Source organism: Manis pentadactyla, chromosome 16, assembly GCF_030020395.1.
Source record: "Manis pentadactyla isolate mManPen7 chromosome 16, mManPen7.hap1, whole genome shotgun sequence".
In the NCBI taxonomy this organism is placed as follows: domain Eukaryota; kingdom Metazoa; phylum Chordata; class Mammalia; order Pholidota; family Manidae; genus Manis; species Manis pentadactyla.
In genome coordinates, this window is record NC_080034.1 from 31,543,207 (window position 1) to 31,559,312 (window position 16,106).

Here is a 16,106-nt window from a genome sequence, read left to right on the forward strand (position 1 = left end):
CACTTAGCACAGGTGACTCCATTTTGGGCTTGTTTCTTTTTTAACAATAAGAATTGGTTTTTTAAGCAGGAAATCTGTCAGGCTTTTCCTTCTTGGCTTCTGTGTTGAGGAGCTGTTTGTGTGGGGGGTAGTCCTCTGGGGAAAGCGTGAGGGGCATCTCTCCTGAAGCCTGAAGCCTGCAGAGACCCATTTCCTCAGGGAAGGTGTTCACTAGGAACACCTGGGGGTGGCCGTGAGACTGTAGCTACAGGGAGCGCCGCGCTTCCTGCCCGTGTGCCTGCGTGCCTCTCTTAGGGTAGTGTCAGGGTGACAGTGAAGCCAGGGATGTTGTCCCAGGTGGAATATGGCAGGAGGGGGGGATGTGGTCTTGCTTTGTGCCAGTGGCTGGCAGGGCAGAGAGTTGTTGAGACTCCCTCCTTTGCCCTTCCTCCTGGGGCAGGCACCCACCTGCCCAGAGAAATGTTTCCCATTTCCTCAGGCTTGGGTATCTCTCCCTAGGAGCCTGGAATAGGAGCTGCAGGTCAGGGGGCCTGCAGGGCTGGGCGAGCAGCCTCCTCAGGGGCCCCCCACTGGACGTGCCTCCTGGCTGGCTCTCTGGAGACAGAGCCACTTCTCTCTGCCCCACCCCTCCATCCTCTCCCTCCCTCCAGTCCTCTTCCCCAAGCCCTTAGTCAAGGGCACCTGCAGGCCTGGGGTTGGTGCACTAGCAGCGGCAGTAGGAGAAGGGGGTCCTCCCACCCAGCCTCCCCTCTCCTGGGGAGTGATGTGGCCCTTGATTCATCGGGGCACCCCCAGCATGTCTGAGAAGGAAGAAGTGAGAAGGACAAAGTCCCCTTTGAAAGAGTGGGGGGCCTTGGGTGATGCATCTGTGGGAAACGGGAGGAGCAGAGCCAGGAGACCCCCTACCCCCAGGCACGTGGGGGGTCTCAGCCCTGAGAGGCCTCAGCTCTACCCCCTCAGCAGCTACAGGAAACAGAGGAACTCCCCAAGTCCAGCTTTCCCCTCTCACCATTTGGGGCAGGGGTGGGGTGAGCAGACAGGGGAGGAGCGGAGAAGCCCTGGCAATAAACTGGCCAACTCAGTGTGGCCCGGCTCTCTCTCACCCCTCTCTGCACGCTGTCTCCCAGTTCTTGGTTTTACCCTTCTACCCTGGAATGATGGGCTAAAGACAGCTGACAGAGTCCCAGGGTCATGTGGACCTTGACCCCAGTCCTAAGCCCCATTGGACTCCGTGGGCCGCACACCAGGTCTCATGGGGGGGATGGGGGGGGATGGGGGCGTCAGTGGCCTGTTTCCACCTGGGAGGTTTTGTGGGGAGCTGGAGGGAGAAGAAGTTGGAGGTGCAGGGAGGGTCTCAGCCAAAGGTGAGGCCAGCTGGGCGCAGAGTGTGCTGAGCAGGGACCCTGGGGGGGGGCTGACCGGTGGGGATGGGGCTGGCCTGGGAGGAGGGGAGAGGCAGCCGCAGCCCTGGAGGCACCACTGTGCCTCAGTTTCCACTGCTGCCTGGCCTGTGAGCCTTGCGAAATGTCATTAGAAAACATAAGTAGATGAAAGATCTTCCTTTAATGAATTTCAGGGTTTCTAGAGTCAGGAAAATGTTGATGTGTATACATAAAATTTACAAAAAATAAAACAGGAAACCCTGTGTGGTATACGTAATTCCAGGTGCAGCTGTTGCAAAGGTCTGCAGACCAGGGCTGCACTGAGACACGACACCTCTGATGCCACCGGGTGGAACTCCCTAGGGGTGTTGCTCAGGCAGCATAGGTGGGCCTGGAATCCCACCAGGTGCTGGCAAGTCAGCCCTAGAAAGGGGTGCATTTTTCTAATCAGCAGGTCCAGAGAGGTGCCTTTTTACTATCTCTCCACAGGAAGTGGGGGACCATGTGTCTAATTTCCAGAGTAGCAGCATACGCCTGTGGCAAGATTGTCATCAGACTTCAGGGTCCAAATACTCTTTTTTATTTTTAACTCACTGTATTTTTTATGAGGAAGTATTTTAAAATAAATTGCAGATATCCTGACATTTCACCCTTAAATAATTCAGTATGCATTTCTCAAAACAGAGCTTCTTGCTACATAACAAATGAATATATCACAGCCAATGCATTAAAAACCATTTCTGAATAGCCCAAACTAGCCAGTCCACATTCAGATTTCCCCAGTAAATTCAGCACTTTAACCATGAGCAGAAACTATGCTCTGCCTGAGCCCTCCGGCTTTCCCAGAATTCCCTGCTTTCTGGTGTGGATCCTGGACCCCAAAGGAGCCCAGAAAGAGGAAGTGGAAGGCTGGGGTTTCTGAGGAAAAGACCCCAAACCTGGGAGCCCAAATAGTCCCTGGATACTAGCATGCTGCCAGACTCAGTGGTGAGTGGAGACAGGAGGGGGCTTCGCTGCCTTCCTGGGGTTATGTCCCCTCTCTGGTGAGCTCATGTGAGGTCATGGCTACTGTAAAGATGACTTCACAGCAAAGTTACTCACTAAGCTGTGTGTTTTCTCCACACCACCAAGCAATTAACTCAGTTCCCCAGGGACACTGACTGGGTGTCCCACAGATTTAACTCAATTCTGACCCTATGTACCTGTAGATGGCATCAGCTCCTGAGGGCTAAGGGCTCAGGCCCACAGGATCACCCCCGGCTGTCACCTATGCTTCTGACTTGACTGGCTGTAAATCACAGGTTCCCACGATCCCCTCCTCAGGTTTGATTAATTTGCTACAGTAGCAGCTCACAGAACTCAGTAACCCCATGCACTCACTAGATTACTGGTTTACTACAAAAGATATTAAGGTATAAGAATCTGCAGCAAGATGAAGAGATACACAGGACAAGGTCCCGAGCAAAGAAGCTCTGACCCTGTGGAGCGTGGGGACCAGCGTGGTGGCATGTGGATGCATTGTTTCCCTGGCCCACAAGCTCTCCCACACCCCTCCTTTTTGGGGTTTTATGGTGGTTCCCTTACACAGGCATGATTGAGTAAATTATCGACCACTAGTAATTGCTTCAACCTCCAGCCCCGCTCTCCTCCCAGGACCTCAGGGGTTGGGACTGAGGGGTCCAAGTCTCTAGTCTTGGTTGGTCCCCGTGACCACCAGCCCCCCTGCTGCGGTGCCTCCCAAAAGTCACCTCATTAACATCAACTCAGTTGTGGTTAAAAGAGGCTTGCTATGAATCACAAGACATTTCGCTTTTACAGCTCTCAAGCCATTTCAGGAACTGAGGCCAAAATCCCAAATAATCTACCAAAAGATGTTCCCATTGCTCATATGATTCTGGAGCTGTGAGCCAGGAATGAGGAACTTTGGGCAAAGATGAAAAAATATATATTTATTATAAAATCACAATATCACACTCATCCTTGCTGGGCTCCTTCCTCCACTGTCTGGTGTCCACTAGTGATCCACTTCTTCCATCCCTACCCAGTCACATCCTGTTCAACTTTGTGCCTGTTGCATTATTCCCATGCCTCAGCCTGTGCTGGCATCTTCCACAGGGGCCTCCTTCACCTGCAGACTTGAAGCTGTGTTCAACCTGCTGGCTCCTTTTGTTTGTGTCCCGTGACGCTCTGTTCTTGGTGACCTTGAGCTGGGCACAAGAAGATGTCCATTTCATGCTCATTGGCTTAGCCTCACACAGAAGGGGCTTCAGAACTCATGTTCATCCCTTTCATTTCCCATAGAGAGAAGACAAAGTTCAGAGAGGGATAGTGATCTGCCCAGGCTCACACAGGGCTGAGCTGAGAAAACAAATCTGAAAGTTTTGTGTAAGCCTTGCCTTCCCTGGGTCCCTCCACTCGCTGGGCTTGTGTGTAATACCTCCCATGCTTACAACAGCACCCAGTGGGGCTCCTGGGCTTCCAGGGACCAACTAGAGAACCAATGATAAGAAGGGGTGATGATGGAGAAAACAGAGGGCAAAGCAGAGAAGCTGGTCTAGAGATCAAATATGGGGATGCAAGACGGAAATTTAGAATTTGAAGGAAACAAGAAGCAATATATAGTCACACTGTTTTATAATTTACAAGACTTGTTCATTTGCATTATTTATCTAAATCCTCACAACAGTCATAATATTTATTTCCCTACAGGTGAGGGAGTAGGTCCAAAGAAGGTCAGTGATCTGCTAAGCAGGTGAGAACGAAAGGGGATCCTTGTTATGCAGTGGCAGAAAGTTTAGCCACACTGTCACCTCCAGTAGTGCAGAAAATACAAGACATGCCTGATGAACTGAGTGGTGTAGCTAAGATCTCCAGGCCACGTGTTGAGGGTGCTGCCTGGTTTCTTCTTATTGTAAAAATTTAAAGGAGGGAGATAAACTATAGGCAGGGCTATTAAACATGAAGGAGCTGGGACTTGACAGCTGCAAGATTTTCAGCCTCTCTAGACAGCAAATGATGCTAAAATCAAATCCAGGGCACTTTCAGGAAAATATGGTCTAAAGGTGAAACCAAAGCTGTGACTGTAAAATCCTTTGTAAAGACCCAGAAAAATCAAAAGTAAGGCCTCAGACAAAATGCCCTCTAATGAAGGATTACAGGATGTGTGCCTCACAGATTCTCCTATGAAACATGAAGGCTTCTCAGAAGTAAAAAACACATTATCCTTCAGCATCTCAGCAGGAGCCCAAGGTACAGAAGAGACTTTATCTTGAAAAGATATGTGAGTGTGGCTTTTGTCTAACTGAGTGAATCTTGGTAAGATTTACAGGAGACCCACACATTTTTCAAAGAATGACATTCACGAAACACTGCCAGCTTGGAATGAAAGTTAACAGAGTATGTATCTAAAAAAGTATATATACACATACATAAATTTGTATCTTCCAAACTCTACTGGCAGGAAGAAAACTATGTGCTGTAAACATGGGCTTCCTTTCATGGAGAGTGAAGGATGGCGCAGAGGGCAGAACCAAGAGCCCAGAGGGAAGAGCTGAGAGCCATGGTGAATTATTTCCAGAAGTAGGGCAGAGTCCTAGTCAAGGAATTGACAACATTTGCCCAGCGGAACTTCAGATTTTCTATGGATCAGTGTCCCTTTGGCCTCCCATTTCCCCCTCTATTGAACAGGACTGTCTGTCATGGTTATGCCAGGCCGCTACCACCCCTGTGTGTTGGGTGTGTATCTCGCAGACAGCTTGTCTCTTGGGCTCACAGATCTTCATATTGAGAACTGCACTTGAGCTGTACATAAGGAACTGCACCGAGGAGACCCATCCACCCCTGGGCCTGGTTTAAGTGACAAATTCCTGGATCTCATGCTGATGCCATAATGGGACAAGACTTTTGGAGACCTTTGGAGGGGATAAATATAACTTTCTTTCATTCTTTCTTTTCTTTTTACTTTTTGACCCCTCTCACCCATGAGTGCATTTTGGATGAATGTATTTTGAATGTGGGAGAAAAGTAAATACTTTGGGGCCAGAGAATGTATTGTGGTAGTTTTGAAATGTATCTACACATTCTCTGATATATCTTCCTTAAACAGATGGATGCCAATCCCTCTCCTTTGAGTGTGGGCTGGACCCAGTGACTAGCTTCTAATGAACTGAACATGGCAGAAGTAATGGTACGTGACTTCAGAATCTAGGTTATAAGAGGCGCTGTGACTTCCTCCTTATTCTCTCTTAGCTCAGTCACTCTGGGGAAGTTAGCCTCCTTGACGTGAAGAAAGGCCTGCATGGCAAGGAGCTGGGGCCTTGTTCCAGCAGCTGAGCCACCTTGGAAGTGGTGTGGTGTCACTGTCCAGCCTCCAGGGGCCTGTAGTTCTTGCTGACATCGGACTGCAACCACATGAGAGATTCTGAACCAGGAATACCACTGAAGATATCCCCAGCTTGCTGACTCTTCCAGAGCAATCTATGAGATAGCAAACAAGCCATTTGTTGTTTGAAGCTGCTAAGTTTTGGGGTAACTTATTATGCAGCATCCAACGAGTTAGGAGGAGAACAATAACAGTTGTATATGTGTTTGATTGTTGTCCTTTTTTCCTGGAGGCCCAGGGAAGGAAGCACTTCAGGAAGCAAGGACTGATGAGTCATAGCCAAGGCTGCACACCCTTCCAGTGATGGGGCTCGCACACTGATGGCTGGATTTGGCCATAACATTGGAAGTTATTGGAAAGAGGGACTAGGTGTTTCAGTGGGTGGCCCAAATGAAGGCCTCATTGGAGCGGGTTGAAGATAGAACAGTAAGAGAAATGTTTAAGGCTGGGAATTTCATGAGGTTTTGTTGTAAAGGAAAATGTGGGGCAGTAGCCGGAGGTGGTGTGGAGTCAAGAGAGGGTTTTTGATATGTCACAGCTCATTTATATTCTGACTGTCACGATGCAGGAGAGGGAGAAAAAGATGGTGCAGGAGAGAGGGAAGAACTTGTGGAGCAGTTGACTTGTGTGGACAGGAGAAGAAGGCTGACATGGAGAGCTCAGCCTGGGATGGGAATAGGGAGAGTGGCAGAAAGAGGAGGCGACGTACAGGTGCAGAGGTGGGATGACTGACAGGCGCTGTGGGACCAGAAGGCTGTTCTGCCCTCAGGGACTAGTTGCTGTCAGGGAGAGAGGATGCAGGGTGCCAGGCCAGTTGAGTGTGCGGAAAGCGCATTGTGGGCCCAGCGGGGGGCGTGAACAGAGGTCTAGGATGGAGACCACGTGTTTCCAGTGGGACATCCAGCATGATAGATTATTATGTTTTTCCTGACACATTATGCTTCAGGATGGACGCAGAACAGAGTAAGTGGGAAGCTGGACTCAGCCAGGGTTGGTGCTTAGCCAGCAGAGTTTAATGAAAGGGAGAAGGGAAAAGAGATTGGGACTATGTGCCAAAGAGTAACTGTAAGGATAGATCATGGAATCCCAGGGAAAGGAAAGTGTAAGGAGATGAGGGAGAGGGTAGGGAGACAGGACTAGTGGATCATGGATCCCAGCAGTATTAGAGAGGTCCTGTGATCACCGGACTGAGCCAGTGGTGGTTGGAAGGTGTGGAATCTCAGAGTTGAGACTAAGGAGGGGGCGTGGCCACCTGAATGGGTGGTTAAATTGCTGACCATCTAAATGAGTGGCTGAGGCCAGGTGGAGGATCTGATTTCTGGGGAAGAGGCAGGAAAGGAAACAAGAGACCAGGGATTTGGTAGAATTATCTGTGTGTGAGTCTACATGGCCCAGGTTCTCAAAGGATCATGGCAGGAGCAGTGAGAGTGACAGGGAGCCAGGGGCTAAGACCACTGAAGAAGAGAGAGGCGCACCCCGGATGCATACGATCTGCAGTCATGATGGAGGTCTGGTTCACTCCTGCCCAGGGCAGTAGGTTTGATGGAAAATCTGAGGACCCCCTCTATTCCTACTGAGGAGGTGCGGAAGCTGTGTGAGGGAAGTGGCAGTAAATGAGTAAAATGTGCCTCAGTCCCTCCTCGAAGCTAAGGAGAGAGCTCCGTAAGAGTTTTGAAGCTGGGCAACAACAGGATGCCTCTAATGGCCCAGAGAAAGGTGGGGAGGGGGGGCAGGAGAAATAAGAAACAAGGCATTTGCACCTCAGAACCCTGGCATGCCTGAAAACTTGGAAGTGTGGTTCTCTCAGGGTGCAGAGTAGAAGTGGGGGCTGGAAACCAGGTTGAAAGTCTGCTTCAGAGGTTTTCTGCTAGGTGCCCTGCCTACCGTGAGCCCAAGTGTGTGTCAGCTGCCCACGTCCTCTCGTGTGCTCTCATTCACTGCCCTGTGGAGGACCTGAGGTTAGTCTGTGATGAGGGTGAGCCACAGGGCCATCCCCTCTCAGGCATCGTGGGGAGGGATAGTGTGCCAACACAGGGCCGAGCGGGTGGGCACAGACAGGGCAGGGAAGCCCCTTCGCTTTGCCCCCTTGGCACCTAGGACCCTGGTGTCCACGCTTACCCCTCCACGGGGGATGGGGGAAAGGAGAACCAAGCTGTTGAAGAGAAAAACTGAAACCCTCGTGTCTTAGTCCATTCAGGTTGCTCCCACAAAAATACTGTAGGCTGGGGGCTTAAGCAACAAATACTTTTCTCACAGTTCTGGAGGGCTGGGAGGCCCAAGAGCAAGCCAGCAGCAGATTCCAGGTCTGGTGAGGCCTTCCTGGCTCAGGAGGGCTGTCTGCTCACTCTGTCCTCACACGGTGCGAGGGGTGAGGGGCTCTGTGGGGCCACTTTTCCAAGGGCATCAATTGCATTCTGAGGTGACGACCTAGTCACCACCCAAAAGTGCCACCCACCCCACCAATAATACCATTACCTTGAGGGCTAGGATTTCACCATATGAATTTGCGGGGACACATTCAGTCCATGGAGGCTTTTGCCCAGCGAGTCTTGAGTCCGCAAACCCCCATAACACACACTGAGCATCTGACCTTTTAAGTGCTGAGAAATAGCAGAGGTTTCCAGAAAGATCTGAGGGAAAACAGTGGCCAATGAAAGGAGAAAACAAAAGATACAAAAAGGCACTTGGAGTGAACAGAAAATACACAAGGTTTAAAAAAATACTTCAAGAGTTAATGCTTTGATATTGCCAGAGAAAATGTGGCACCCCCGAGTAAAATATGTGGGCTGTAAAGGAACATCCAGAGCATGAAAGGACCATTCAGATATCTTAAAATGTGACAGCATAAATAATAAACTAAATAGAAGAACTGGAATGTATCTTTGAGGAAGAGAAAAGATTAAATTAGAGGCTCAGTCCAGAAAGCTGACATGGGGACAATAAGTATCAGAGAGAGGACAGCCGTCTGTGGGGCAGAGCCTGGGGTAAGACTGAGGTCTCTCAGCTGTGGTCATGGTGAGGAGCCTCCTGCTCTGCAGAAGGGAGGGTTCACTTCTTTTAAGAGCCTGCAGACATCATAGTGGCTGCAAGGACAGCACGGGGGAATGCAGTGACATGGGGTCCTAATGATACCGGACCACAATTTCCATAGAGTGAAAATGCACAGAGGGGCTGTTGAAAAGGGGTGTCGAAGGGGGAACAGTCTAGGAGGTGGAGACCAAAGGCAGGACGCCAGCTAGGTGACTGATGGAGTGGTCCACATACAGGCAGGAGGTGGTGGGAGGCGGAGGAAGAGACAGAAGCAACAGAAAGCAGCACAGCAGAGAGACCTTGGCCGAGTGTGGCTGAGTGAGTGGAGAGGGGGACAGAAAGGTTGGGAGTGACCTGGGATCTGGCTAAGCCCTGGAGCTACAGGCAGGAGGGGGAGGGAGGGGAGGAGAAGGAGAGGGCAAGGAGGAAGAGGGGGCTAGGGGTCATCAGCAGTGGTGGCTTGGGGTTGGTTTGGTGGAAAGACGCTGCACTGGGCTCTGACTCCCCTGACTGGACAGGGCTGGCCCAGATGCAGGCTGAGTGTGAGCACTGCAGCCTGGACCTTGGGGGGAGGCCAGGGCTGGGAAACCCTCAGCACTGGAGTGAGGGGTGTAGCCAAGACCAGTGGATCAAGTTCTGTGGGACTTCTGCCTTTTCTCTTCAGGGAACGTAGGGTTCAGAGGCCAGGGAGGAGCTCTGGGGGCGTAGGGGAGACTGGCCATCCTTCCTGGACCCTGAGGCTCAGCAGGAAGTGCCTAGGGGTCTGGGGCCAGTGCTGAGCTGTGCACATAAGAGGCCTCCCTCCATGCTGCACGATCTGATTTCTCAAGGCTCTGAGATGTGACAGGGAAGAAATGCATGCAGGGGCTCAGATGCATCCTCTGACCCTGTTCCCCACCCCCCAGCTGGGCCTCCTCCAGCAAGCCTGACCTTGCCTGACCTCGTCTGACCTGCTCCTGCTTCAGGGTGCTCTTCACTCTTCCGTTGTCCCTGCACCTCCCACCCAGCCCTGCCTCCCTTTGCCTCACACGTCCCCTTCTCCCCAGAGCTTGTGACTGCCTCTCCTGCGCACATCTGTCTTCCTCAGGACTTTGGACCAGGCGGCGTCCTGGGACAGTGGCTCTGGGTGGGCATTCCTGGAGGGGTAGGCAGGGGAGGAGCTTTCTGATGGTGCAGGTCAGTGTTACTGATGGAGGGATGAACCGGCGCATAGAGAGCAGGAGGAGGAGAAGGGGAAGATGGGAGGGGAAGACAGAGTCAGAGGATGCAGACAAGACTCCTAAGAGTTTGCAGCTTGAAAGACAAAGGCGAGCCTGTAACGCACATGCAAGACAGGTGGATCCACTGAGGGTCTCATTGGGGAGCCCTGTGTTCTCTGGCTGACTCCCCCTCTGACCATCTGTCCAGGGACAGAAGCTCCATTTTCCCCCAAGTCCAACCCAAACACACTCACTGGACAAGCAGGGCTGACAGCACCAGGCTCTTGGCCATGAGGGGTCCACAGAGCATGGGGACCAGAGCCTGGGGGGCTGCAGGGCCAGAGTGGAGGGTGCAGGACAGAGGAGGGATGAAAAGGGAGAAGGACAGGTGGGGTGGCAGCCTCTGTCTGCAGCTCCCTGAGCCAGGTCTGTGTGGATAAGGGCCCCCTGGGCTCACGGTGAAGGGACAGTGATGAGCGAGGGAGCCCTGGGGGTACCCTTCAAGTGGGGTGCTCCTCTGTAATGAACCAGGTGACAGGGAGCCCAGGTGGCTTTCTTGGAGGCAGAAGTTGCCAAGGGAAGAGACAGGATCCTGGTTAGGGGGTGGGACAGCCCATCTGTTCCTGACCTGGACAAGAAGCCCATCATCCCAGGTGAAAATCAGTTTGGGGGTGGGGTTGTGATGTCCCCTGGCTCAGGACTAGACACACCTGGGGCCCAGGCTCGGTGCCGTGCCTACGTGTATTCCTGGGTCCAGGAGGAGCGCTGGAATGGGAGTCAGGAGGCCTGGGCTTCCCTAGCAACGTCTCTACATGTCTGGAAGGGCCTCTCTACCTCTCAGCCTCCTCAGTGTCTGAACAGTCACTGTCTCGAGCGGCCCTCACCTCTGCCCTCGGTTCCGGCTCTCACATGTCTGGGGTGGTTAAGGGAAGTGCCCTCTGGAGAGCTGGCAGGCTGTCCCTCCTGGCTTCAGCAGAGTGCTGGGCCCTCTGAGGGCCCCACTGCCTCAGTGGCCTGGGTAGATGCTTTCATGGTGTCCCTTCTTGATTCTGAGACTGAGTTGCCTGCCCACCACCTTCACGGCCCTGCCTTCCCTGAAAGACCCAGGATCCACCTGTGCTCAGAGCCCTCAATGGAGGCCAGTGGGAGGTCGCCTTTGGAGAGGTGTTGGGGCTATGGGGGAGGAAGAGAAGTCAGTGGCTGCTGGGGACAGGTGGAGGCCCAGAAGGGAGAGAAGTGGTGTCACCCCCAGTGCTGTGACAGGAGATGGGGACTTCAGTGTCCTTAGCTAGGTCTGCACACCCGCCCAGGGTCCCTAAGGGCAGCTGTCTCCCAAAGCTGAGGGACAGAGAGGGGCAAGGGCTGGGAAAGGCCTGGGGGAGGGTGCCCGCTGCCCTGGGAGGTCTTCCCTGGAGGGAGCTCCAGGCCCACGGACATGTGGGCATGACTGCCCCACAGGTACTCTCTCTGAGGCTGCCAGATGGTGACCAGGAGCAGTCCATATGCCCAGCCTGGAGAAGGTCCTCAGGACATGCCAGGAAAATTCTTGTCCTGAGCTACTAAATGTGTGATCTATGGGCTGAGGCTGTTTCACAAATTGCTTATAACCCATCCACAACAAGGTCAACAGAGAAATCAGGACTAAGGATTTCAAAACATTTGTAACAATTTAACATGGCCTCAGGTCTAGCATGGGATTAGTAAACTTCTCTGGTTGAACAGGATAGAGACCAGTTTGGGTGGCTGTGAAACTATCATGGAGAGTCACAATGGAGCAAGCTGTGTGCTAGTAACACACAGTAGGACCATGATACTTTAAGGTTAGTTGGTTTACTAAAACCCAAAAGTGTATAAACCGAAAGCATTATTTTTATAATTTGTTATTTTTACAATCATTGTTATTTTAAAATTTAGAGTTTAACATGATTAGCTAATTAGAGTAGAGCAAGCGAGTAGGTAATTTGAGTACTAATTAACAGATAGCAAAATGAGCCACTGAACTTTTTGTCAGGAAAAGAAATATCTAGCAGGAATAATAAACTAAATGATGATAATGGAATTGATTCCAAATGCCTTCCCGCTCCCGCCATCCCTCCCAACCCTGCTCTTGCCAGAAAAGTCCACATGCTAATCCCAAGAACCTGTGACTCTGTTACTTCACACAGCAAAAGGGACTTTTGAGATGTGATGCCGGTTAAGGACCTTGAGAGGAAAAGATAATCTGGGTGGGCCAATCTAATCATTAGTACCTGGAGGCAGAGAATGCTTCCCAGCTGCCGTCAAGGGAGACGCAAGGTGAACAGGACCTCTGGCTCTGAAGACAGAGGAAGGTGGTCACAGCCAAGGAATGTGGCTTCCTCCAGAAGCTGGGGGAATTCTTGTTATACAGTCAGCAAGAAAACAGGGACTTGGTCCCATAGCCGCAAGGAACTGCATTGTGCCCAAGACCTGAATAAGTAGGACATGGGTTCTCAGGGCCTCCAGAAAGGAACTCAGCCTGTTGCCTTGATTTCAGCCCATTGAGACCCATACTGGACTTCATGGCTACAGAGCTGTAAGAGCATAAATTTGTGTTATTTGAAGCCACTACATCTGTGGTAATTTGTTCTGGCAGCAATGGGAAACTATGGCATGCATCTAGTGTGAGTTCTGGAGGTAGACAATGGTGAAGTACTAAAATCTGTTGAGATGTACTGGCTACTGAAGCAAATACATCATAAAAACAAGTGGCATTTGTATACAAAACAAAAACACAAGTTCAAAACAAACTCCTTTTTTTTTGAAAAAGAAAAAAAAAAAGAGCATTGAATTACAAAGCTCTTGAAAGCAGTCAATATTTCAAATATAAACCCAATGTTCTGTAGGCTTCTTATGAAGCAATGCTTTGTGTTGCTGAGACTAACTATCTACCTACAAATGCCAAAACATTATTGAAAGACTGCAAAAGATCTTTGCTTCACAGTGTTGGGTTCATCTGTGGCAAGAAAGGGAACTTAAATACCACTTTCCATTAACACTTTAGCTCGAAGTATTAAAGAACGGGCTAATGATAACAAGGCTAACTCCTAAAACAAATAAAGCTAGCAAAGTATTTTTCATGGCAACTTAAAAATGCACAAGTATTGCTAACATAACTATTCTTTTATTATATATGCAATTTGAACATGATGATTTTTCTGTTTCTTTTAATCTCATTGACAAAAATATAGCTAACCCCAAACTGTATGAAACTATGAAGGGTCACGTTATCAGCAAATGGTCTGGAGTTTAAGCTTTATGGAGGAGTGTGTTCTGATGGCTGCAGGACCCTTGGGCCAGAATGTAAATCAATGAACTGCTTCTTTCATTGAAAAAGTCTTGCTATGAAATCATTATCAGCTGAACTGAACAGCGTAAATGTGGTAAATGCACATAAATAACAATGTGGTAAAAATTGTGAATTACATAAAGATGAATGTATTGAATTTGAAAAAATTATCTTTATTATGTGTTAATATGAAAACTGATGATAAACAGTTGTTACCACATGCCCAGTTACAATGATTATCGAGGGGAAAAGTTCTGTTGAGAACTTTTCAAATCATCTATGGAAAGACCTCCTAATGTTGCAGCAAGATAGAATACAGTTTAACGCTGAGTTTTAAAGATGGGAATTGCAGTTAGACTTGTTTATATTATAGCTTTGATGTTGTTAATATTTCCATGTGAAGAAAAAAATGAAGCATGTTTCTCAATGGCAAATAAAATTTGAGGGCATAAACACAAGTTAGAAGCTTAGAAGAATAATTCCTATAAATTGTTAAGACATGTTCTTAATTTAATAACACTTATCAACAAAATAGATGATGATCTTGACATTGTATACCTGCAAAAGCACTCAAAGAAAAAACCTTAATAATTTGATAGAATGTTGTGAATTTTATTTTCTGTCAAAAGAAGATGTATGCATAGGAAATTCATAGATCTAGATCCATCTGTTCATCCAAAGACAATTTAAATATAACTTTATAAGATAAAAATTTGGAAATACTGATGAAGGATTAAAGATGCCTTTTGAAAATATGGCATCACTTGCTTCCTTTTATAAGAGTTAAAAATAAAAACTTTGAACTTGTTGAAATTGCTTTAAACTTCCTTCTTGTATTTCTACCAACATACCTCTGTGAGACCAGTTCTCTGTTATGAGGGTTATTAAAAGAAAACATCAAAACAGTGTCTTTATACATTTTCCCTGAGGGTTCTGGTATCATTACTACCTAATCAGATTAAGTAAGTTAATAAGTAAGGAGAATGCTCATTTGTGACATGAAAATCCTTGAATGTCGATATACAGTGTTTGTTTCAAGGTGCATATTGACATTTAAGACGGAACATTGCTATTCCAATTCTAAGTTCTTACTTAGTTATGACCAAGGAACAGCAAAACATTACAGGTATAATGTTAAGCCACTATATCAATCACATAAGAACTTTCAACGAACAATCGTGCAGTTTTTATAAATGAGCTTTTCCCCACCATATTATGTGTGTTCTGATGGTATTTGTTGAAATGTTATTTTATGTCTGTAAAATCTAATAAGCATTTTGGGCTTGTATTTGTATGTTTGTCTTTTCTCATTTCATTTTTCTAGAAATTCATTTTTTTTGCATTTTATGAAAAAATAGTCATTGATGGATTAGAGATTTTTAAAAAAGTTCCTCCCCGAGTATCTTAGCCTGCTCAGGCTGCCTTAACAAAGTACAGTAGACTGTGTGGCTTATAAGCAACAGAAATTTCTTTCTGACAGTTCTGGAGGCTTGAAGTCAGAGATCAGGGTGCCAAGCCTGGTGGGGTTCTGGTGAAGGCCCTCTTCCAGGTTGGAACCTGGCAGAAAGAGGAGAGGGTGCTCTTCACAGGAGATCCCTTTTATAAGGGCTCTAATTCCATTCATAGGGGTCCCACCCCCATTACCTAACCGTCTCCCAGAGTCACTTGCTCCCAATACCATCACATTGGGGGTTAGGTCTTTGACATATGATTTTGGAGGGGTTCATGGGGACACAAACATTCAGTCCATTATACGCACAGATGACTTTGAGAAGCTCTGATCCAGACTGAGGTTGGCAAACTTTTTGGTAAAGGGCCAGGGAGTAACTACTTTCAGCTCTGTGGGCCATATGGCCTCTGTCACAACTACTCAGATCTGCTGTTGTCGCATGAAAACAGCTGTAGACAATATATAAAGAAGTGGGCTTGGCCGAGTTCCAAAAAAATTTTATTTATGGACACTAAAATTTGAATTTCTTATAATTTCCACATGTCATAAAATACTACTTTCCATTCAATTTCCCCCCAACCATTAAAAACCATCCTTAGTTTTCAGACCCCTGATCTGGGCCAGGGGGAATGGACAGATCAACATGATATCAACATGGTGGGGGGTAGTTTGTGGCCAGCGGACACACATTTACTGAGTACCTAGTATGTGCCAGGTCCAGGTGCCTTCTCCCAAGATGCTGGGCAGCCTTGGGTTCCCCCGTGGCCAGGTCATGCAAGTTCAGACTGTTCAGCATACTTAGCGGATCTGTTTGAGCATCTTTGAAGAGGTTTGTAAATTACCAAGACAGACTGTGTGTGAGGTGGGTGTGTGCGTGCACATGGGTGAGTCCCTCCCTGGGGCAAGTGTTCCCGACAGGCTTCCCAGGACACGGGGCCTGGGGGAGGGCAGGCTGGCTCCCAGGACAAGGGAACCAGGAGGCACCAAAAGGGGGTGAGGAGCCCCCAGAAGGGGGTGTTCACCTGGAGATGGACCTAGAGATGGAGCTGCTGGAAGTGGGGTAGGTTCTACACCAGGAGCATCCTGAGCTTTCCTCCTGCAGACTGGTCATGGTGACAGTGAAGAAGCCAGCACAGGTTGTCCCGTCTTGAGAATCCAGAGGCCTGAACCAGTGTGTGGGGAATGGAACTTGTGATTAGCCTGGAGCACTTGAACAGAGAAATCTCCTTACACCAGCCCTTCCCCTCACAGGGCCAGCCCTTGGGTGGGTACTGGCACCTCACAAAGAGTGTTTGCCCTGCCATTTTGTGAAGTTGCTGAGCCTTTGGTAGTACCCATTGTTTTGGAGAGCAAGACT

General features: G+C 48.9%; 1 protein-coding gene across 1 annotated transcript; it reads right to left on the reverse strand.

Moving 5' to 3' along the window:
- Positions 1–9,817: 9,817 nt before the first annotated feature.
- NCR2 (natural cytotoxicity triggering receptor 2) lies at positions 9,818–16,053 on the reverse strand. Its single transcript, XM_036927697.2, is given in 4 exon segments — positions 9,818–9,929; positions 10,247–10,420; positions 15,772–15,885; positions 15,887–16,053. Coding segments are annotated over 4 exon segments (567 nt in total).
- Between the last annotated feature and the right edge of the window lie 53 nt (positions 16,054–16,106).